Raw genomic sequence first — 24,583 nt, forward strand, 5'->3', positions numbered from 1 at the left:
ATGTTATCATTTGAGTGTCATATATATATATATATAATGTTATGTTTACATTGTTATATAAGTAATCTCATTAATAAATGTAAAACCAAAAATTCTTGGATACAGGTGTGCTAAAAATACTGATTCCACTGTTGGACCTACATCTTGATCAAGCCCTCTCTTGGGGAGACATGTTCTGGCCATCAGAGTTTAATATTCACATCTTAGAAGTGCCCACCAAGGCCCAAATCTGAAGAAATTTTCTCTGGCTGTCACTAAATTTATGAATTTTATATATAATTCTTCCAAAAGAGGTTTTAATGGCTACATAGTATCCTTTCACTTCTAAGCCACACAGATAATGTAACCCTTTCCATACTGCTCATCACTGTAGTGTTTCATGGCTGTCATGTGTTGAAAAGTCAGGGTGGCTCCATCTCTCCATGTGGCCAATTCAATCCATTCTGCATTGCTTTTTAAGGATTAAATAAAATAATCTGTGTAAAATACTGTGAGAAGTTTAAATCCTTCTTTTCATTCACTTCTTTCTTAGAGGATTCATTGTTCTCTGATTCCATATTTCATTCAGGGATCTTCCTATCTTTGTGTCTGTAGATGTATTAGGGGACAGGTGAGGCCCTGTTGAGATCCAGGCCCTAAGGTTTGCTCCTGTTGGGACCCACCCCACATAAGAATCAGGATGGACAGGGTGTGGGACACATGAACCTTCATTTGCCCAATGAGAAGGTTCTGACTTGCCTGTGGCAAGAATTCATTCTGCTTTCATAGAACCACTGCACTTGATAGCACCATGTGATTCTTAGAATGAGAAACAGAATGAGGGTGTTGTCATGATCTCAGGAACCAGAGTTAAACTGTATGCATGGTGATTATGTGGTCAGATATCGAGTTACCAAAAGTATGGAGTTTTTCTGAAATAAAGAACTTACCTCAACATTTGAGAGTTGACTCTAAGGAGGTGAGGGGAGAAGTTTCATAATTTCACACATTACTTGTGTGTCTCACTATTTGTTGAAAATTGGTGACTATCCAGGTACTAATTACAGAATTTTATTCTCAATCATGATTTTTAATTTTATTACTTCACGAAAGACCTTTATCATCTTTTCTTTACAGATAAAGGGAGCATATATGATCCTTCTTTTAACCAACTGAACCTCATTCAGGTTTTTTAGTTTTCTTTGCAGAACCCTGAAGAACAAGGTCTTAGCAGCATATCTACTAAGTTGCAGCCACCTGATATGCTAAGGGTCTTGTTCCGGTGGAGTAGTGTTCTTTTGTTCTATTTTGACTCTGCAAATGGAGGCAGGTACTGCTTTGACCTACAGGATTTCTATCTTGGTTTCTCCATTATCCCAATTAGCTACAATTTACTTAGGGATAAAATAATCTGTACATTCCTTCAGTATGGCAACAAGATGGCAATGCATGGAATTTTTATGTTTGACTGATCATCCTACCTCTGAAAAACTGCAAAGGTCATGAATAAAATTACAGAGTAATAATAAGAAATATTCATGTAAACTGCATATTCCCTTTCTTGTCTTCATTTTGAACTATTCAGGTACTAGAAATCTCTTTCCTCAGTGCATTAACAGACAAATGGATTTTCTTTGAACCGTTCACTCTATGTTTTCAGAGGTCCCAGATGGCCTAATTTAGTGGGAAATCAATTCAAACTACTTTAATTTGTACCATAATTGCTGATATCCCATGGAACTCACTGTGTGACAAGATCTTCAATGTCTTCCTGTAAAGCCCAGGAAATACTGCAGAGGGAGAACCTCAGGCTGCACACCCAGCTGTGCAGTCTCTGTGGTTGCCCATATTGAGTGGAATGTGGGTGTGCCACATCTGAAGGTGGTTTTTGAGCAGCTTTTATTGGCGACTCTAATACTGTGGGTCCCAATCCAGTAGGCACAGTAACATATGGCCTCATCTTGTTTCCTTAACACATTTATTGTCAAGGTTGAAGTGGAAGCTTGTTGTTCTTCCCACTTAAGGGACCATAAGGAAGCTTTGTTGAGACAAATGTTAGATATTCTATCCCTGATCTGCTGTCAGTCCCAGTGAACAGCTCCTTTGTTAATGTCCTCAGAGAAAACCTTGCATGATACGTGGGCATGCTCATCTCTTGCTCTAGAAAATGATATTTCAGGTTGTTCCATCTTTATCTGCCCAAGGGCAACTGCAAGCAATGATGAGAAATTCCCAAGAACAAATGATATGGAAAGAGGCAATAAGAAAAAATTTATTGAGTCTCTTCTGTAGACTGAAGTGCCTGGGGGACAACTCACAAGCCCGAAGGGTTGAGAAGATGACTGCTTCCAGAAGTGGCATCCAGTTTGCCTGGCAGACTCCCCAGCAATAAGGTAAGAAGTGAGGTGCCTGTTAAGACTTGTCAGGACAGCAGGAGGGTGGGACTGGTTCGGGGTTCTTAGAAGAAGTGGTGGCTTAGACAATTCCCTAGGGTTCTTTATTATCTGTCACAGATGTGAGCAGTTGTGTGCCCCATGACTGCTGGGCACATAGGGTAAAAGGATTCTTAATCTGGAAAGAAACTCCTGGTAAATGTGTCTGTCTTGTATGAGGCAGATTATGTTTTTCATACGGACTCAGACATTCCCATGCAGGAATCCCATACTACAGAAACACTGCTCAGTAACATGCGGACAGTTCTGCTGGATTCAGCCTGTATGTCTAACTGTCTCTGATTTGCTGTTATTCAGGACTCAGATGGGAAACCTGACCTTACTCTTCTGTCACACAGCACAATAGAACAACAATCAGACCCTGAAATATCTCATTGACACTATTGAATGCGCCATGTACATAAGGACTGGCGTTTTTTGTGTTTTTTTTAAAGTAGATTGAGATGTCACCAGGCAGATTAGGACTCAGAGAAATCAAATTTGATTTATCATCCAGGTCCCTCCAAAAAGGAACTAGACCACAACTGCTGGGGATACATGGGTCAGAGCAGTCTCTGGAAATGAACTTCTATTCATCCTGGTCTTGCAACTGTCTCATGAGCATGATGTCACCAGCAGGATCACTTTCAAAGCAATGTTATGTGTATTATGTAATGATTCACTTTATAATTACTAGACAACTAATGAGAAATTTGGACTTGTTATTTGTCAGGCAAAGTTCTAAATGTTTTATTGTACAATTTTATTTACTCCTCTCTGCAGTCTCATGTGATACCTGTTATGTTTAATCTTCATTTCACAAATAAGGAACGTAGCCCAGAGAAGTGACTCATGCAAAAACACAGAGTCAATACATATGAGAACACATATAAGTACCAGTAGATCCTAAAGAAAATCTGAGCTAAATGAGGTATAAAAATTACAACGCAAGACAACTATCTTTTACTTTGATTTTGAATTTTCTCTATGTATTTGTAACTAGACTTGGGATTCTTGGCATTTTATATGTAAATATATGTCTTTAAGTGAGATTTACATATCTGACATATATTCTCCTCTTTTGGTCAAATCATTCTTGTGAGCAATATTCCAGGTCTTTAAATAACATATGAGAATAGTATTTTTCATGACTACATATAATTAAACATCCTCCTTTACTATTTAACCCACTTAGTTAACTTCATATATTGAAAATTTATCAGGGCCTTACCAACTTTTCATGAATATTATTATTAATGCCCTATGAAATTCAGCACCTCCTATGATTCATACCCCTTTGGATATGGGGTGAAGCATTTAATGTCTCCTTGACTCAATTTCTATATCTATAATTGCTGAAAGAAATATTTTTCAAAATTGACAAAGTTACATTATCAGTCTGAGAATAAACATAAAGTTTATGCACCTACCCATTTCTACTCCCTTTCCTTCCAATCCCTTTCACTATTATTTATATTCCCCAAATGAATGAGACCATATAATGTGTGTCCTTCTCCGATTGACTTATTTCACTCAGCATAATACTCTCCAGTTCCATCCGCACTGAAGCAAATGGTGGGTATTTGTCATTTCTAGTGGCTGAGTAATATTCCATTGTACCACTGAGGGGGGCACTTGACGGGATGAGCACTGGGTGTTATTCTGTATGTTGGAAAATTGAACACCAATAAAAAATAAATTTATTATTAGAAAAAGGAGGGAAAAGTTTATGCACCTGATAAAAGATAATAAATTAGATTTTGTGCATAACAATATTATATCTTTCTAAAGTTTTCAAGTTACATTTTTATTATTATTGAAAAAGAAGAAAAATGACCTTCTAAAATAATATTTTCTTTGTAAAAATTATTGTTCTTACTTTTATTTTAAATGTATAAAATCAATAAGTGAATAAGGAAGAAAACCCATCATGTCCGGCAATATGCTATCTTAAAACTTAAATATTTCATTTCAGTTTCTTTCTCTCACCAAGAGAGACATTTATGTATTTGAGATATAATGTATGGCATGAACTTTATATAATTTTTTTGTTTCTGAGGCAAACATTTTCACTTTTATTACCGATCTTAAAAGGCCATTTTTAATGGTTTTATAGTATTCTATCTTTTGAATGCAGCATAAATTGTTTACCTCTTTCCATTATTCTAACATTAAACTTTTTACTTACTTTTCTAAGTCTCATATTGAAAAGCTGATATCACTTCTGTCTCCTGAGGACTGTTATCTGAAGACACGATAGTACAAAGTAAACTGCTCTTCCATACATGACATGAGAAAATGCATTTAGCAAAGATATTTTGAGAACCAAAATAGTAATGTAGCAAAGATGCATTCAGAAGCAGAATCCACGCATTCCTTTTGGAAAGAGTTGGTCTTCCCCATTGATGTATTCCATTCAGATTTTGGCCTCCAATTTTCTTCCATAAAAAAATATAAGGGACTAGGAAGGTTCTGATCAGGCTCAAGAAAACAAGGGTCCCCCCACTGAGAAACAGTCAAGGTCATGAACAGTGTAGGTTAAAATGACCATCAAAGAACATGAGCCCAACTGAGGTGGGAGAAGGGCTGAAGGATCCCATGGAATTCCATCTCTTGTATGTCTGTCCTGTAAATCCCTCTTTCCCCTGAGGAGATCTCAAAGTTGAACACTAGACCATGGGGACTTCACTAGGGGACAGAGTGAATGAATATGTTGATGTTCATTGGGGAATTTATCCTTAAGGTGAGTAGCTCATATAGGAAAGTTGCAAGGAGAGATTGTATTCCCACAGAAGCCTACTGCAGATTCTATGGTTAGAAATAGACTTTTCACTGTCTTATGTTGAAAAGTCAATGGATAATTTATTGACATTTTACTTATTCTCTAAAATCAGGTCCTACACTTGTGCTTGAGCACATTGTAAGGATTTATGTCACTTAATGTTCACTATCTGTTCTGTCTCCATTGTGGGGGACAGTGCCTTGTTCCTTGTATTGTCCTGTAGTGAAGAAGTGGTTTTGTGGTTTAGTCTTGATTTCTGTGGAAATGAGAATGGTCTCTACTTGTCAGAACTTGCTTTATAAACATACTTTCTCAGTATAATAGCTTAAAATACTGCATATTCTATAAATATTAAGTTTCAGAAGAGCAAATATTTGGGGTGTCTGGATACCTCAGCCAGTTAGCATCTGTCTCTTGATTTCTGCTCAGGTTATTATCATCACAAAGATTGAGCCCCACATCAGGCTTCTGCTGGGTGTGGATCTTGCATGAGATATTCTCTCTCCCTCTCCCTCTCCGATCCCCCCTCCAAAAACTGAGTTAATATTTAATGAGTACTTTTTTATTGATAGATTTTTCCCTAAATGTTCTTCACCTTTTCAATCTTCACCTTTCAATCACATGATATGGAGGCTTGTAGTTTTCATTTGATAGGTCAGGACAGTGAGATATAGAGGAATGACATGTGATTCAAGGAACGTCTCAGGGCATGTGGATAAAGATCTTCCTAGAAGAAACTTAGAGAAAAAGGATAAAGATGAAGATAAAAGTCCCCATGAGCAGCTCACCATGAACAGCAACTGTCTCCATGTGGGAAGGAGAGAAAAGATAGATCAATTCTACAAATGTGACAGGCTGGGTTTTAGTTGATATTATGAAAGTGGCATTCATTTCTCTACTTTGTTTTAATAAGAGTTAGAATTGTTTTACTACTGTACCCTTGTGTATTGTATTAAAGAACATCAAGAACACAGAATTGGATTCATCATAATACTGGTTCACAAAGCACTATCATCATTTATCTACTCAGAGATCTCATTATTCTATTCTACTTAGGTGATGATGACTTACTTCATTATTAAACAAATACTCAGAATCGCTGATTTAACTGAAAAACAAAAGCATTAGAAATAATCTATGTGGTTTTTTTCTACTAAGTGTATCAACTAGAAAAGCGCGAAGTTAATGATAATCTCTCAACACGTGTCCAGTTTCCTGTTTTGTTACTGAAGGAAAAGGGCACATCCTGTTCTGTTAGAGATGGGACCTTGGTGGCTTTGTGGAAAGTGAAATGAAAGGAACTAGACAAAATCTCCCAACTCTTCAATTTGCTTTACTACTTTGGGGGCAAATGCAACCCACTTATTTGACTGTCTGCTTAATTTCATTCTTTTGCTCCTCCAGATGGACAGTCTACCTCTCTTACCTTCCCCTGGGCATTAGGAGGTGGAACCTCATGGAGTGCACAGATGGTTTTCCTTATTCTCTGGTTTCTGTTTGGGAGCAGCCAATGGAAGCATCAGCAAGAGACTGGGAATTAGGAGCAGCATGAGCTTAGGGTTTTTTCCCTGAAAGGGGCCTGCATCTTCAGGGCCAACCTATAGTGCCATCTGTCCCCATACCCAGAGGTTTATGCTCAGGCACCAAGAGGTGCAGGTGAGAGATGCCATTCCATTTTATAACACTCTACCCACTGGAGGAATTTGTTTCTTTTTTCCCAGAACCCTGTACTGAGTGAAAATCTCAGTGAGGGTGACAATACATGAGAGACACCTAACTCTGGGAAACGAACAAGGGCTTGGAAATCTAGAGCCCAAGAAGAAATGCTTCTGTAGGTGACATGGTGATTGTTCTTTGAACTTCAATTTCCACTGGCCAACTTTCCATTGGAAACCAGAGCAGAGATTCCCATTACTGTAATCCACAGGGGTTAGGTGCCTGGGACACAGAGCAATGGGGAGAAAAGTGGAACACCAATACTGAGCAGGAAGTAGAAGATTTCCCAGAATCCAGTCATTGTGTCCCTCAGCATCCTTGCTTGTTCTTTGCCTGGTGGAGAAATCTCTGCCCCCAAAGCAGGGGACTCTCAGGATCCTACCTGAAAGTCTGTCTTCTTCTTGGTCTCCAGATGAATATTTGAGGCTGATTTTCTAACAACCTTCCCTGAATGGTAGCAGAGCACATTTTCAGGAAATAGAAATGACAAGCATCTTTGTTGAATAGAATTTTTTTGTGTGCTATTCTGCTTGAGATAATTTCATTCCTGCCTCTGTATCTAGACAAAAGAGACATAAAGAAAACCCAAAATGGAAAAGGCATTTATATAATTTGATGAAAGGACTGTAGATAAAATATTATTTCTTTCATCCTCAATTTACATGTTTGTAACACTTTCTGTTGAATACACACTTTTTCTTAAAAATATTTCTCATTTGTTAGATTAGTAACCCCATTTTTAAAATTTAAATTCAATTTGCCAACATATAGTATAACACTCAATGCTCATCCCATCAAGTGCCTGCCTTAGTGCCCATCATTCAGTTACCCCATCTCCTCATTCACCTCCCCTTCCCCAACCATTTGTTTGTTTCCCAGAGTTAGGAGTCTCTCATGGTTTGTCTCCCACTCTAACTTTTACCCACTCAGTTTCCCTCCTTTCCCTTATAATCCCTTTCACTATTTCTTATATTCCATGTATCAGTGAAACCATATAATTGATGATTGTCTTCCAACGTTAGACACATTTCTAAACATCAGATTTCACACGTTGTATCTAAGTGCTCAATAATATGTAAGTTTTTAAATATTAAAAAAAAGTTTTTAAATATTAAATAACATGTGAATTCTTTTTAAAAATACATTTAAAAATAAAATTCCAAGCCATACAGGTTTTCTATGAGAAAATAAGGTTTTCTATGAGAAAAGAACCTATAAGAAAACCTATAAGAAAACCTATAAGAAAATAGGTTTTCTATGAGAAAATAAGCATATGGAAGTGACATAGTAAAAGATCTCCTGATCCCAATGTTTAGGAGTGACCTCTTCAACTTGCGACCTTTCCTCTACCCAAGACTGTGTCCCTGAACCCACTCTGGGCCTGGAAAATAAAGAGCCCCAATACAAACAATCAGCATGGATTTCCAAGTGTACCCAGAAATTTTTAGATTTGTGATTTTTAGAAGGTGACTCTGAGGTTACAGACATGACATTTTACATAGTACTAACATGTGTGATCAGTTGGCAATGGATGATACAACTATGAAAACAATGGTTTTTATATGTTCTTAGACTTTACTCAGCATTAACTTCAAAATGTAACGTTGCTTCCATTACTCAAAACCATTGTGTCAGGTGTCCCGGCGTTTCATTGCATTTGTATCTTTGGGGTAAATCCCCAACAGTGCAATTGCTGGGTCGTAGGGCAGGTATATTTTTAACTGTTTGAGGAACCTCCACACAGTTTTCCAGAGTGGCTGCACCAGTTCACATTCCCACCAACAGTGTATGAGCTCATTCATTTGGGGAATATAAATAATAGTGAAAGGGAATATAAGGGAAGGGAGAAGAAATGTGTGGGAAATATCAGAAAGGGAGACAGAACGTAAAGACTGCTAACTCGGGAAACGAACTAGGGGTGGTAGTAGGGGAGGAGGGCGGGGGGTGGGAGTGAATGGGTGATGGGCACTGGGGGTTATTCTGTATGTTAGTAAATTGAACACCAATAAAAATAAATTAAAAAAAAAAACCATTGTGTCTCACTCACCTTAGGAGTGAAATAAATGAGTTGAGCCCAAACCATCAGGATATTTCAAGTATCCATCTATAACAAAATCCCCTACCCACGAGGTAATGTGAGTCCCTCTCTAATAGTCAAAATATCAATCTCAGTTAAACAGACAATAGATCTGCCACTGGAATCAGTGCTGTACATTCTAAAGAAATGCTTTTAGTGTTTTCATGACTTAGCTGTTTAAACAACCATTTAATTAGCAAACATTTCCTGAGGACAGGAGGGCTGTGTGTACCCAAGGTATCTTTGGGGAAGCTCACCTTATGCACAGGGAGAAAGGCAGGGGAAGGAAATGACTCCAAATCTGGACTTGTTTTTCCCTCCATATATGGGTTGTTTGCTCCATGCACAAGGTCAGTGTCCTATCAGGAGGTAACTCAAAGGCACTATGGAACCATGTTAAAAACTAAGATTTACATTGACTTGGGATGACTTCTCATGACAATGTCTTCATATTTAGCTAATTTCTCTCTAACCAAACGGTAATAGGTTACCAGGTCTCAGATCACTGCCCTGTGGAGTCAGGCACTGAGAGGAAAGGGTTCAGTTGCATAGGTAATGGGGAGGATAAATGAAGGAACATTCTCAGAACAGAACAAAGGTAAATTTCTGCCCCTCCCCTACAACCTCTTCCTGCACATACTGGAGGTCTTAGCCTTGACCCAGGCCTTCAGTAGAGGGTTGAAGTGTTGGTTGGGCTCTTGTACAGACATGCCTATCTTAAATACAAATCTCTCACCACAAAAGCAGAGGCTCAGAGAGATAAATGGGGAGTTAGTGAATCTGAGGGACCAATTTCCTTCAGATCATGTAGACTTTCCTTACAGTAATCATTTTCACCAATGCAATTTGCATTTTACATAAAATTTGAATTTTCAAATGAAAATGCATTTAATTCAATTAGACTTTCTCACAGAGCTTTTTCTTTTCCCCACATACTGCCACAGAGGTATTCCTAGAGAATCAGTAATATGGCTCTTCTTTTCTTTTTCCTTCATTCTTTTTTCTTTCTCAAGAAGTTGACTAATTTTATAAGAAGTTAGTAAGTATAGTGATATCTTATTGATACAATTTTGGTTTGATACAGAAATCAGTCACACAACTGTGGCAGTTAAACCACCTCATTTTACAGAGCAGAGAACAGAGGTCCAGGGAATATAGACCAAATCATATGGAGTAGCATTCAAGCAGAAGCAGAAGGTGGAGGTCCCCAGGTCTCACCCAGGGCTGATGCATCAACCTCCCTGAGGATCATGTCCCCTCACAGGAGTTGAGCCCCAGACATGCCAGTGCACGAAGGTGCTGAGAAGTTAGCCCTCAGCTTCCTGAGCCTCTACTCCCTGACTCTCCACTGCAAGTAACTAGTAGGGGGCAGGGCAGCAACATAGAAACTGGAATCAGGAGGTGACTCCCAGTCTGAGCCTTCAAACATTTTGTGGTAAATCTCCAGAGTCTTTCACTCTTGAAATGATTTGCATCATATTTCATTCCCACATTCTTCACGCAGGTGGTCAGATTCTTCCATCACCAGTCTGTCACAGCTCTGTTCAGTAGAAATAAATACAAATCACAAATGGAGACAAACATTTTCATACTGCTGCATTTTTAAAAGGCTAAAGAAACAAATGAAATTCTAGCATTGCTTTTATTTACTGTGAGATATCCAAAATAGTATTTCAACATCTAATCAGTATAGATATTACTAAGAAAATATTTCATCATTTTTTATAGTCTCCAGAACATGGTTTGTATGGTACACAAGTAGCCATCTCAGCTTGGACTAGTGCGCTAGCTACATTTCAAGTGGTCAGTACCCACCTGTGACTAGTGGCTACTACATCGAGCAGCACGGATTCTACTCCAAATGCTTCAGAAACATTGCCCCTGACAATCTTTAGAAAAGTCCCCCCAGGCTGGACAGCTTCCTGGGTCTGAGCCAACCTGAGTACCAGGGGCTCCTTAGCCTCCAGGGTTATATAGAGTGGACCCAAGAAGGGGGCACCTGCCAGATGCTGGGGTCCTAAGGCCTAACCCCAAGGTAACTCCAGGGACCCAGAGTCAGGGGAAGGTGCCAGGTATGGAGGGCCCTAGGATATGGAGACCTTTTTGCACAGGGGCCAGGGCAGCAGGAGTGGCTGTGCGCTTCCCAGGCAGCGCAGTAGTACACGCCCTCATCACTCTTCTCCAGTTTCTGCAACAACAGGTTACAGCTGTAACTGTTCCTGCCTTTCTTGGCGTTGACTTTGTCTGCTTTCACGAATATATCCCTCTGCACATACGACCTGGACATGTCTAGGTAGAGGAGCCTCTTGGGGGCTGTATCCTCCTTGTGGAAGTACCAGTGGATGTAGCTCACCGAGGTATCCACTGTGCACGGCAGGGTGGCCAAGGTGCCCAAGCGCCCCACGACCACAGGAGTCTGCTCCAGCTTGAGCCCCGCTGCACCACCTGAAAGAGGGAGAGAGGGATAGCAGTGAGACAGGGATGGCCAGGAGACTCAGGGCATCCCCCACACCCTGCATTGTGGAGGGAGTCAGGACTTACCGGGAAACAGGAGGACACACAGGACAGCAAGGGAACTCAGCATGGTTCAGGTTCCTGCCTGGTGGAGAGAAGCCCAGGCGGACCTGGGAGACTACTCCGGTGGATGGCAGAGGGCAGGTTAGATCTGAGCCTCAGCTTCCCTGAGGCACCTGCAGGTACTAGAGAAGCTGGAGAGTGGGAGGTGCCAGAGGGCAGGGACAGGTCTGACCACAGTGGGGGAGGGAACATCAGTGCTCAGGGTGCTGAAAAACACTGAGCAATGTTGGTGCATGACAGCACCAGTGAGAACAGCAATCCTTGATTGGACATCCACTACATCTGAGCACCACACTAATTGGTTTCTGTTCATTGTTTGATTAAATCTTGAAATTCATCCTGTGGGATGAATGCTACTTCCCTCAATTTAGAAATGGGGAAATTCTGGTTGGTATTTTAAGTACCTTTCCAAGACTGCATGTCTACTGGGTATTGGGTGGGGAGGTTCCCAGGTCTGGCTGGGGACGACTCTCAAGCCTCAATTGGCCACTTGGTACTAACGGGAATGTGTGTGCAGCCTGCTTGGGAGTCAGGGACAAGCACAGAGCTCTCTGCTGAAAAGACAGCAGGTTCCTTGAGCTAGCATTGGAGAATTTCTCCCAGAGATCTCACTGGAGGACTTAAATGTCCTAACATAATGTGATAGCTGTGTAGTCTTGGGCAAGCTGTTTCTACTCCTTTTCCTCATATGTCAAAAGGAACCTCATTAGGTTGCATGCAGTGTGAACAGGGAAGGAGAGCAAAGCATATAGTTTGTCCCAGATGCATAGAAAATGCTCAAGAAGTGTTGGGGTTTCATCTTAAACCTGGACTGGTTGCAATAGGTGATGGGGCCTCATAGTGTAGAATTATGAAAAATCAGATGTGTGTGTGTGTGTGTGTGTGTGTGTGTGTGTGTGTGTGGCCAAAGGAAGAAGATTGCATTGACCCAGGGGTAGTGCAGACAGGGGCAGAGTGGGGGAGACTGGGAGCTGCAGTTCTAGGGTCAGGTCCTCAGAAATGGTAAAGGCAGGGTGTCAGGAAGGGTCAGCTGAGGACTGCATCTGAAATGAAGCTTTGAGAAGTCAAGGTAGCTTTGACTTCCAACTGAAATGAAGTTTCCTTTTCTCTTATCCCAAGTATAAAAAGATCTCCTTGGTGTAGTTTTGGTAATTAATTAGGCTAATGCTAGCCCACCAGCCTGGAAGGAGAAGACAGTGGGGATGGCCAGGAAGCAGACTCGGGGGACAGGGAGACTTGGGTTCTTCAGTACCCAGTACCAGATCCAGCTCCTGACCTCCTCCTCCTGATAAAAACTGAAAGGCAGATATGCTGAGCTATAGCCAAGATTCAAGGCTCATGTGTCTCCAAATGCAGGCTCTGAGGTTGTGCTGAGCTGATGAACTGGTGACTAGAATACTCTGCTACAATAATGTTCCAGGCTCATTATTCAGGCCCTCAGCAGGTGTCTAGGGCAGCTGTGCTAAAATGTTAAGATGAAACGCTGGGACACCTGCACCCTGATGTTTCTAGCAGCAATGTCCACAATAGCCAAACTGTGGAAGGAGCCTCGGTGTCCATCGAAAAGATGAATGGATAAAGAAGATGTGGTCTATGTATACAATGGAATATTCCTCAGCCATTAGAAACGACAAATACCCACCATTTGCTTCAACATGGATGGAACTGGAGGGTATTATGCTAAGTTAAATAAGTCAATTGGAGAAGGACAAACATTATATGGTCCCATTCATTTGGGGAATAGAAATAATAGTGAAAGGGAATAGAAGGGAAGGGAGAAGAAATGGGTAGGAAATATCAGAAAGGGAGACAGAACATAGAGACTCCTAACTCTGGGAAACGAACTAGGGATGGTGGAAGGGGAGGAAGGTGGGGGGTGGGGGTGAATGGGTGATGGGCACTGAGGGGGGCACTTGACGGGATGAGCACTGGGTGTTATTCTGTATGTTGGCAAATTGAACACCAATAAAAAATAAATTTATTATTAAAAAACAAAAAAAGTAAAAAATAAAATGTTAAGTGGAAAAGAAAGTGACAATGGGGGTGACATCTGCACAGCAGAACGACATGTGGAAAGACTCTCAATATAGAGAGTGAGCAATGTGGTTGAGAATGTGGGTGAACTCTTTTCTTCCTGCTCTCTCCCATTCTAGAGAAAAATCTAATCTAATCTCACCAATTAGATTATCTTACTTTTGGGAAGAAAATCCACAACTTCTTTTTTCTTTTATGAAAATAAATTTTATTTCTCATTGTCAGCCTTCAAAACTCTGTTTCTCTCAATTACTGTTGATATTTGTCTTCAAACATTGCTGACATTAAAGGCTCAACACCTGTTGGCCATGATCAGCCTTAATGTATAAAGAGTCTGCCCCAAACCTTCAACCAAACAAGCTAGCTCCTGGGTGTGTCAATCAAAAAAAGTGAAACAATTTAGTCTGTAGAGTGTGGTGTGCTTTATCCAAAGAAGAACAATCCATGGATTGGGGAGTTCAGGGCCTCACAAGCAGTGGAGCACTCTGCCTCAGGGATTCAGGGCATGAGGGAGTTTTATCCTTAGAAGCAGCCCAGAGGGAACAGGCAGGATGAGCTAGGAGGTCAGGGATTTCCTCACAAGGCTGGCAGGTCAGTCAGGGATTGAAGAGAGAGTATTTGAGTTAGGCTGATTGCTTGAGGGTACATATCTGATCTTATAGATTGTTGGTGTTTGGAGCCTGGCTGGCTGGGATAGTCTGTTTTTGGTCAAGGGCAGCATTTACAGGGACAGGAGAGTTCCCTAAATTTCAGTTTGCTGGCTTGACACCCTAGAGTATAGAAGGTCCATGCTGGGCCTGGAAATGCATTTGAACAGGTGATAATTGCTTTCCTGTCCTCTACTTCTCTTCCTGCTGCAGTGTATCTGTGCTCTTCCTTACATGGCACTAAAAGATCATATTTGTTAAAAATTGCACAATTTTAAAAAGTAATATGAAAAACCTTTTGAACGGGTCACAGATAATAGCCTTATGAGGTGTTAGGGAGATCTGAGCAAGACCCCCCTGGTCTCCAGAAGAGAGAAATCAGGTGGCTCTTGAGGGAGCAGAACTTCCTGTCCTCCCAGGTCATCCTGCTGCTGCCATGAATACAACTGCTCTGATGGCCCCAGACTTCAGCCCCAGGGGAGAGGCAGGTGGGTCAGAGCAGGTGTGGACTCAGGCTGACCCTGTGCAAAGAGCCAGGTGATGAAGCTTGGACATTTTCCTTTAACCTCTGAGAGGCTTGCCTGCTTTCCCCGACCTGAGACAGCTCCCTTCTGACCATGGGAGCGTCTGAGATCTAATCCAGTTTGACTTCTTCACTAGGTCACAGGAAATAAATTGGATGCACATGTGATGTCAACGCTTAGTAAACTGGACAAGCCCAGAAAACTCACAACAGGAAAGCCATTGATATGTTTTGATGAGAGAACTCTCTATAAAATAGTCTCACTTTTATATTCAATTTACATGTTTATAATACTTTGAGTTGAATACACACTTTTTCTTAAAAATATGTTTCATTTGTTAGATTATTAACCCCATTTTAAAAACATATCATAGGTAGTATCCTGGACATTCACACTTCACTACAGAATCACAGAAGTTTAGACACTTAAAAATGAAAATGAAAGCCTCATTCCAGAAACCTCATTTTTTTCCCCAGAAGCCTCATTAATTCTCATCTTTAAAGATGAGAAAACAGCTTCCCAAAGCAGGTGACTCATTCAATATGACAGGACCACGAGCAGCTGAGGCAGGATTCGAGCCCCCATGCCCTCCTCTCCATTGTGCACACCTCTCATTGAGCGGACCTGGCATTTCAAATTCAGTCACTACATGCAGAGCACCCACCACGTGTCAGGGATGGGGCCAGGTCCCTTTTTCAAACATAAATTTCAATTTTGGAATTCTTGAAAATATTAAAATTCTGTGAGACACATTAGTATTCTCAGTCAACAGATGATGACGGGCCACTTGAACATTCCCCACATTGACCTTTTTAAAATAGCTTAACAAATGTGATCATCATTAAATGGGCTTATTAGAAGAAAGTAGGATCAGTTATGTTGGTCTTCATTTGACTCTGCTCAGTAGATATACAGAAATGTGTGTGAGTGTGTGTAAGTGTATACGTGTGCTCACAGAAAATTAATTTGCTAGATAATGTCTTTTTCTCTTCAAGGAAAAAAGGCAGCCTCACATAGGGTTGCCAGATTTAATGGAAAAATAAGTACGAAGTGCTATGCAATATTGGAACACAAACTAAATTATTTGTTATTTGTCTGAAATAATTCAGGGAAATGCAAATCAAATCCACAAGGAGGTATGGTCTCACAGTTGTTAGAATGACTATTATCAGGGCTCCTGGGTGGCTCAGTCGGTTAAGATCTGCCTTCAGCTCAGGTCATGATCACAGGGTCCTGGGATCCAGTCAGGCATCATGTTCCCTGCTCAAGGGGGAGTCTACTTCTCCCTCCGCTCCTGCCTCTGCTTGTGCTCCCTTTCAAATAAACAAATAATTTTTTTAAAAAATGGCTATCATTAAAGAGAACAGTAATCTCAAGTGCCTTCACAGAGGCTGGGAAGTAAGGAAGCGCAGGGACACTGGCTGACTGTCCTGTGCTCAAGAACCCCATGTGCAGGGGACAGGAGGCTGCCCCAGGAGCAGCTCTGAGAGCAGACTATCCCAGGCAACCTCACTATCTTGGAGTCCCAGGAAATCCATACTGGCACATGAGTCTCATGTTTTTGGACTTTTTAAAAAGATTTTATTTATTTATTCATGAGAGACACACAGAGAGAGGCAGAGACATAGGCAGAGAGAGAAACAGGCTCCCTGCGGGGGAGCTGGATGTGGGACTCAATCCTAGGACTCTGAGATTACGCCCTGAGCCAAAGGCTCAGCTGCTAAGTCACCCAAGTGCCCCTCATGTTTTTGGACTTAAGAAAGTATAAAACTGCCATCACACTAGAGTTCAAATATTTTTTCCTTTTTCTTAGAAGATTTCATTTATTTATTTGACAGAGCGATAGAGCCTGAGAGCACGAGCTGTGGGGAATAGCAGGGAAGAGGGAGAAGCAGGCTCCCCACTGAGCAGGGCCCTGGGATCATGACCTAAGCCTAATGCAGATGCTTAGCCAACAGAGCTATGCAGGTGCCCTGGAAAAAGAATTCTCAAAACAAACAAGTAATTAGAGAAATCTCCTCCACCAGAATGCTAGAAAAAAATTTAAAGCTACAGCACAGAATGGAGTGTACTCTTGCTACTAGATTTTATTCATAGGCACAGGGTCCCCTAGAGACAGTGTGGGGAGTGAGAGGGAGAGAGAAAAATCTTAAATTTCATCCTCTGGGCCTATTGTTAGTGGTGATTATGACTCACTGATATTTACGTATTTTTTAAAAATTTATGTTGACAACATTAGGCAGAAAAATGTCAGTGTAAGGGAAAAATGCAAATATATAATTTTTTAAAAGATTTTATTTATTTATTCATGAGAGACAGAGGGGGGAGCAGAGGGAGAAGCAGATTCCACACAGGGAACCCGACGTGGGACTCGATCCTGGGTCTCCAGGATCACGCCCTAGGCTGAGGCAGCGCTAAACCGCTGAGCCACCCAGGCTGCCCACAAATACACAATTTTTAAAGATTAGTAAAAACTCTGATCTATCATTTGAATTCATGTCTCTAGGTATTACCCCTTTTTAGATACCACCGAAAAAGGGGAAAGCCATATGAATCCAGAGGTGAGTACCCCAGCATCTATATTATGGTATTAAACACCACTTCCTACTCCAAGTCCCAGGGCTCAGCTGAGAAATGATGGCAAAGAGAAATCACACAGTCATAAAGGAACCGACCACCTTCCTGCCCGTCCCCACACGGACCATGTCCCAGGCTAGCACGGGCCTTACCAATGGCAGCTCTTCCTGAGGGAATTATTACCACCCTGAGTGCAGGAGAGGTTAGAGAAAAGTCGAGAATGAGGAAATCACCCCTGTGCACCCCCAAGGAGATCCTGGGTGCAGACAAGGGTCATCAGGGGCTCCCAGCTCCTGCCCTGGCTCTGGTGCTGCTCCTGCTGGCCCCCCCACATCCCTCTCCCCCTGTTTTCCCCCCTCAGGCCCTCTGTCCCCACGGTTGTGTCCACACTCCTCTCTGTCTCACGTCTATTGCCATCCTTCCCTCTGTGTCCTTGTCTCTCCATCTCCCGTTCCAGCTGGGTCTCCTTGTCCTGCTTTATTTCTCTCTCTCTCCCCTCTGGCTCCCCCATCTCCCCCTCTCTCTCTCTCTCTTTCTCTCCCCCCGCCCCCATCTGTCTCTGTACTCCCGTCTCCCTACGTCTGTCTATCCATCTCTACTACCTGGTTCCTTTATTTCCATCTCTCTTTTCTCCGTTACCTTCTATCCCTATCCCTCCACCTCTTTCCCTGCTCACAGCACCTACTGTAAAGTCTATGTTATTCCATCTGAGTCATTTCTCTGGCTTCTGATGATCACATTCTGTTGCTCTCAGCGCTCTCCTCACATGAGCCTCTTGTGTCCATCATCCCTTTCTTCTCTCTGGTCCTCTTGTCTGGTCTCCTAGGGTCTGTAGGACACAGGCCTGTGGGTCTGTGCTCCCTATGGTGGCGGGATGGGTGCAAGCTCACGATGTACATTTACTCCTTCAGCTTCTCCTGATGATCGCACCTGCCCCATGACAAGATACCAGAACGACGATGGTGGTGATAGAAGAACTGTCATCAGCATTGCTGCCCTGGGGACAAAGTCATCACATACACACTAGTGCTTATATTTCTATTTCAGTTGGCCATGACAAGCTACCTAGTAATAATAGGAGAAATAGTCTACTTATCATGAATTATGAGGATGTCCTATGATTCCATAACCTCTAAATGGGGCTCTCTCTCTCTCTCTCTGTTGTTTTGTGACCAGAGTGAAGAAGTCAGTAGTGTGCTTAATGAGTTTTGTGAGGACACGTACCTCCCTTGAACACGAGGACAAAAGCCTAGAAGGTGCTATATGTTTGACATATATATATAACGCATATATATATATGAGATATTTTATCATGTGTGTGTTTTAGAATATTGTTATAATAGTGTCAATAAAACTGAAGTACATAGTGTATTCTTTGCATAGAAGGTGAAAGGAAATTGTTAGGGAACAGAATTTTCCTGCAGGTCTGGGCTGACACATGGATGAGAACCTGACTCGATGCAAATCACCACTCACAAGACCAGACTAGGTAGTTGTTGACAGTGGAGGAGAGAGGAAGCCAGACTAGGGCCCAGTTCATGCTCCCAGGCCCCTTGCTGCTCAGAGCTCCCCCAACCAGCTTCCCAGACAGCAGCCCCATCCCCTGCTAAGGCAGTGGCAGGGCTGGGCCAGGACAGTTTCCAGAAGAGTCGAGGGGAGCCCAGAAACCTCAGCCAGAGTTTCACACCCTGCCTGCCTCTCCCACAGGTTCCAAGGCTGCCAGGTGCTCACAGCCTGCAGGGAACAGCTGGTTCAGACCTAGTCCCCATGTCTGCCAGCCTCCCAGACCTGCTGGCCTCGTGGATTGACCAGTCATGGGTCCAGCCTGGGGGTCCAGCCCGCTGAGCACCCAGCGATGTGGTCTGATCAGTGGTGTGCTGAGGGGAGAGGTCGTTCTCATATGGAGCTGCCAAAGGGGAGCCCTGGAGGCCGAATGAGCCCTGGAGGCCGAATGATAACTCCCTGAGGATTTATTGCATCAACAAGGACAGAATGACAGCTCCAGTCCAAGCCCTGCCCCTTGGAGGATGTGTGTCCTTGGGAAAGTCACTGTGAATGGGAATAATAATGCTCACTCTGGAGACATCCTCCACCATGGGCCTGGGATGGGTCAAGTTTATTCCTTTGTAAATAAATATTTTTTGTGAACTCACATACAATGTGATTCGTTAACCATTTGTTCCTTATAATAATGTACAAACATGGTTATAACAACCACATTTGATACATCAGCAATTTGGAATCTTAAAACTTTTCATTTGCTCAAAGTAATGTAAGTAATGAAGCCTTGATTCAAACTCAACTCTAATAAAGTCCAAAACCCACCCACCCATGACACATCCATTCCATAGACATAGATTTCAGTGTGTGTGTGTGTGTGTGTGTGTGTGTGTGTGTGTGTGTGGAGAGAGAGAGAGACGGAGAGATAGAATTTCTTTTAACCTCTAAAGACAAAGGGGCCATGAGGAAAGTTTCAGACAGCTTGCAGAACTCAGGAATCTCTCTCACTTGCCAGGAGCAAGGAGCAGAAGCTGTTCTTGAGGAGCCGTCGTTCAGGTAATGGTGCTGGAACCAGAATATAGGAAAGATTCCTCCAGCACTTGTGAATTAAGAGTTGCTTGCCTTTTTTGAGAGGCTGATTTTAAAGGTTGTAACAGAAACCATCCATTAAATAATAACAAATGCACTCTATTGAGTGTCACACGCTGTACACACCGATTCCCTCCCTGCAAGCCTCAAGCAGGTGTCATTGATCCCATTCTGCAGATGAGACAGAGGCTTAGGGCAGTGGAGTCACCCACCTGAGATTGCCCAGCTAGGAAAGACACACGGAGAACTTCCGGTCTGCCAGGCTCTGAGGCCTGTGCCCTACGTAACCTGCGTGGATGTTTGTGATTCAGGGATTAATTTCTATCCTCGCTGGGCTGTTGCTTTGAATGCGAATTGTGGTCCTGTCTTCAGTACTGAGATTCTGGGTTAAAAGCTGCAGTAGTTGGCTTGCTCCTTCCTCTGTCTTCCGGCCCCCCCTGCTGGGCTCTGCAGGCAGGTCCTACAGGGACAGTCCTCTGGGGTGGAGCCCAGGGAAGTGGTGTCTGTTACTGCAAAGGACCTGCTGGGGAAGGGGAAAGGCCAGACCTACCAGGCAGGAAGCCTGCTTTTCCAGGTGTGGACTCAGTGTGCTTGGCAGTTTTAGGTAAGGGGATTCTTCCTGCAAGGCCCCCGTTTCCCAGCCTCAAATGAGAATATTGACTGATATGTTTGGTGTCCTCTGTACCTGTGAAAACTGTAGAGATTTGCCCATGAATAGTGCACATTTACGTGCATATAAATGGCCTAGCATCCCTGTCAGCCCATGTCTGTCCATGAGTCTGTCCCCACAGTTCACTGCTCCCCTGTGCTGCTCCTTGTACCACTATTGCAGCCAGGGCACTGATTCATCCCCCGACAGTGACGGGCACTTGTACTGCTGCCCAGACTGGCTGTCACAGCAAGGCTGTCCCCCACCCCTCGAGGCTCTGCTGGTGGGCGTCAGCATTTCCCTGGGAATCTGATCCCCCCAGTTCCTGGTCCTGGAAATACACATGCATGTTCTGTATAAACACTGCCTGTGCTGTCACCTGACATTTAATGTTTCACCAACCTGAGGGCGACCACACAGGGTCAGGTTGTTTGAGGTGATGGGCACCTGTCTGATGACGAGGTAGCTGAGGGGCTCTCTTCATACCTGGTGTCCATGAAGGTTCTCCCTCAGAGACCAGCTTATCCGTGTCCTTTAGGTGCCGCCAAGGGGAGGCTGGCTCGCAGAGGCTCCATTATCCAGCAGAGCCAGGCCACCTGCGCTGTTCCCGGGCCCCCCCGATCCTGGTTGTGAGCCCTGGACTCCGTGCTCACACGGCTGTTTCTCAGCTCCTCATCTGCAGAAAGGAAAATCAGCAACTACCTCATAGGTTTAAGATTAAATAATCTACTACATGCAGAATAATAAGGAGGGTGTCCGGCAACTGAAGATTGTTCGTTACTATTATATTTACTTTTAACAGTAATTTAATTATCTTATAAATACAAAAAAATACCACTGGACATAATGTGAGTATTATAATATATCATTGAAAGTATGTTATAAATAAAAAATAAAGATAAAATGATATAAAAATTGAATTATGAAATAAGATTAGAGGAAATGTTATCAAATACTTTTTCACTTGAATGATTTAAATCTCTTGGATATTTATCCTTTGTGAGTTTTAGCCGATAAGTATCTTGAGCTAGTTTACCTTCTGTCTAAACTTTGGCTAAGGCATTTGCATTAAATACAGATTCTCAGTTTTGTAGTCAATCTCTTGTTGGCCACAGACTTTGCACACTTTGGAATCCTGTTTAGGAAAATATGTCCCCCTCCAGCACCACCAAAGCATTCTGTCCTTTCCCGGGATATTCAGTTTGAGATTAGAGTCCCTGCTGAGCCAAGCATTAGCGTGTCTGGACTTCTGTGAACTCCTCATCCCTCAGTCTCTCCTTTATTGGCTCCTTGCACATAAGATCCCTGCAGTAGGTTCAGAGCACAGAGGAGGTCAGCAGAGATATTTTCAGTTATGGGAAAATGAAGTAGTAAGTGGTGTTGATTTTACACAGAATTCAATAAGAAACCCCAGTGGTGCTGGTGGAGAAGTAAACCGGTGGAGCACGCTAATCACACTCATTATTAACATTTTGTATATTTATAAAGGTTATCCATTTATCGGCTTTACAATGGACATTTCTCTAACAAAATGCTTCCTATAGGCCATTTGCCCAACCTGATCGGGGTGTTTGATTTGCTTTGTTCTTTGGTTTTCTTGATATAGTTGATTTCCCCAGGGAGGAAGGTATTCCCCAGGGAAAGATGCCACAAATACTGAGTAAAAGAATCACTAACACTGCATAACTCATAAAATGTTGAATTATATTGTACACTTGAATCTGGTATAGCACCCTATGTTAATTATACTTTATTTTTTTAATATGAGACTGTTTCTCCTTCTTCTCACTGACACATGTCAGAGGTTTTCTGTTGGATGACAGGCATTATAGCAGATGTGAACTGGTATCTCTTTGGGCTTTTCATTTGCCTCTAGGGACCTAATTTTGAGAATATTTAACATGCTTATTAGTTACTCAAACACCTTCTTCAGAGAAATATGTTTTTAACCCTTTTATAATTTTTTGGAGTGATATTGAGGTAAGTCCTACTGAGTGGGAAATCTTTATGCATTCTAGATAAAAGGCCTTTATATGATGTACAAATTTTTCTCTGAGGCTGTAGTCTTTTCCTTTTCTTCATGGGGACTATTGAAACCCATGTTTTGAGTTTTGATGAAATCCAGTTTATCAGAATGTATTCTTTTCTGGATAAAGTGTTTGGGGTCATATCTAAGAACTCTTTGCTTTAATCCTGTATCACAAAATTCCTGCCTCTGTTTTCATCAAGGAGATTTTAGAGTTTTAGAATTATCTTTTAATTTACTTCCATCATGAAATACTTTTCATGTATACAGGAGCAAATGAAAGAAATGTATGCTTCTCCCTTGCAATATCCAGTTGTAGCTGAGTCGGTGTGGAAAAGACTATCTCATCTTGCACGGAAGTAACTCAACACATTTATCAAAATCCTGTTGACCAAACACAAGAGATTATTTCTGGACTCTCAGTTCTCTTCCAGTGACCTTCATGTTTCTTTGCACCAGCAGTACTGGCTAAATTGTGTAACTTAATCCTTCTGTAAGCTCTGAAATCGGGTCCTGTAAGGCCTTGCTGGAAAGGCCCGCCCTGCTGCCTCCAGGACCTCATGGGTCAATGAGAAAGCTTTCCACATCCTCTGTGTGTGTGCAGCATCATCAGTATCTCATCCAAATCAAGTTTTATGTGTGTCCTCCCTCCAGTGATTCTACAGGGTGACCATATCAGTCCCCCAAGTTTGGTCTCTTTCAAAATAATTAGATCTATTCCAGGGTTTGGGGTTTTCATGTTAATTTTAGTGCAAACTTATATATTTGTGTGCACAAAGTGTGCTGCATTGAATCCTTAATCCATTTGGTGAGAATTGTCATCATGGCAATATTGAAGCTTCTAATCCATGAACATGGACCCTCTCTGCATTTATTTAGAGATTCTTTAAAAATTTTCCTCCACATTGCTTTGTACTTTTCAACGTACTAGATTTGCTCGTCTTGTGTTAAATTATTTCCCAAATATTTTCCCCTTTTTGTTTCTATGAAAATGGAATTGTTTCCTAAATTTCGTTTTCAAGTGTTGCATTCTAGTATACAGAAATCCAAATGATATTTTGTACATTGAATGTGTCTTTTGTGATATCAAACTTGTTTATGAGTTTTTCTTTGGGCTTTGTGTGCCGGTAGATACTCTGGAAATATCCACATACAGGGTCATGTCAGCTGTGGATTAAGTTATTTTAACTTTTGTTTTCAATCTACAAGAGAGTTTGAATTTTTTTTTTTTTTTGCGTTGCACTATCTAGAACTTTTAACTTTGCACAAGTCAGACTTGTGAAGACAAGTATCAGGAGCAGACTTCCCTGTCTTGTTCCTGATGATTAAGAAAAGCATTCAGCCTTGCAGCAGTAAGTCTGATGTCAGCTATGGGTTTTCACAGATGCCCTTTATGAGGTTGAGGAAGCTCTTCATTTTGCAATTGTTTCTTCTGCCAAAGAGAATAATTTCTCGATTCCCTCAAATGACAATATCGCTTGAAGTTACAAATTTTCTAACCTAGATTTTATTTTTTATATAAATATTCTGTTTTGTAATTTTGCTATCCTTCATTAGAATATCTGTTTTTTTTGTTTTTGTTTTTGTTTTTGTTTTACTTTTTGTTGTCATATTTTCCTTTAGGATTTTAAACATGATTTTCTCTATTTATTGAACACATTTCTTATAGCTACTTTAAAGTATTTATCTGCTAAAGAGAGTATCTGGACACCCTCAGGGCAGTTGATTTGTAAGGGGGTTTTTGCCTAAGAATAGTCTTACTTTTGTGAGTCTTTGCCTGGCTGTTATTTTTTTGGTGAAAAGTATATTGTTAAAAATTTCTTGTAGCAACTCTAGATTGTGACTTGTCCCCAAAAGGTTGCTATCATTTTTTTTATGCTGAGAAACTTATCTATACTTAATCTGTGATATTATTACCCTGTAGTATGACCTGCTCATGCCTCTGATGTTTTCTTATTAAATTATTTTATTTTT

General features: G+C 41.7%; 1 long non-coding RNA gene and 1 gene segment (V, D, J or C); one reads left to right on the plus strand and one right to left on the minus strand.

Moving 5' to 3' along the window:
* The window catches only part of LOC609263, a 41,703-nt gene extending 29,992 nt beyond the window's left edge, over positions 1 to 11,711 (minus strand). The window contains 3 exon segments of the C gene segment in view: positions 6,437 to 6,439; positions 11,127 to 11,431; positions 11,528 to 11,711. Coding sequence covers positions 6,437 to 6,439; positions 11,127 to 11,431; positions 11,528 to 11,570 — 351 coding nt within the window.
* LOC119877229 lies at positions 1,922 to 19,652 on the plus strand. Of its 3 annotated transcripts, none has more exons than XR_005373135.1 (4): positions 1,922 to 2,372; positions 17,275 to 17,329; positions 18,257 to 18,601; positions 19,053 to 19,652. It is a non-coding gene; the product is annotated as an uncharacterized LOC119877229 (long non-coding RNA). The 3 variants fall into 3 exon arrangements; XR_005373136.1 differs by having other exon boundaries at positions 1,928 to 2,372; positions 18,522 to 18,601; positions 19,053 to 19,647; XR_005373137.1 differs by lacking the exon at positions 17,275 to 17,329 and having other exon boundaries at positions 19,053 to 19,651.
* The last annotated feature ends 4,931 nt before the right edge of the window (positions 19,653 to 24,583 follow it).

This window comes from Canis lupus, chromosome 18 (genome assembly GCF_011100685.1).
Source record: "Canis lupus familiaris isolate Mischka breed German Shepherd chromosome 18, alternate assembly UU_Cfam_GSD_1.0, whole genome shotgun sequence".
Taxonomy (NCBI): Eukaryota; Metazoa; Chordata; class Mammalia; order Carnivora; family Canidae; genus Canis; species Canis lupus.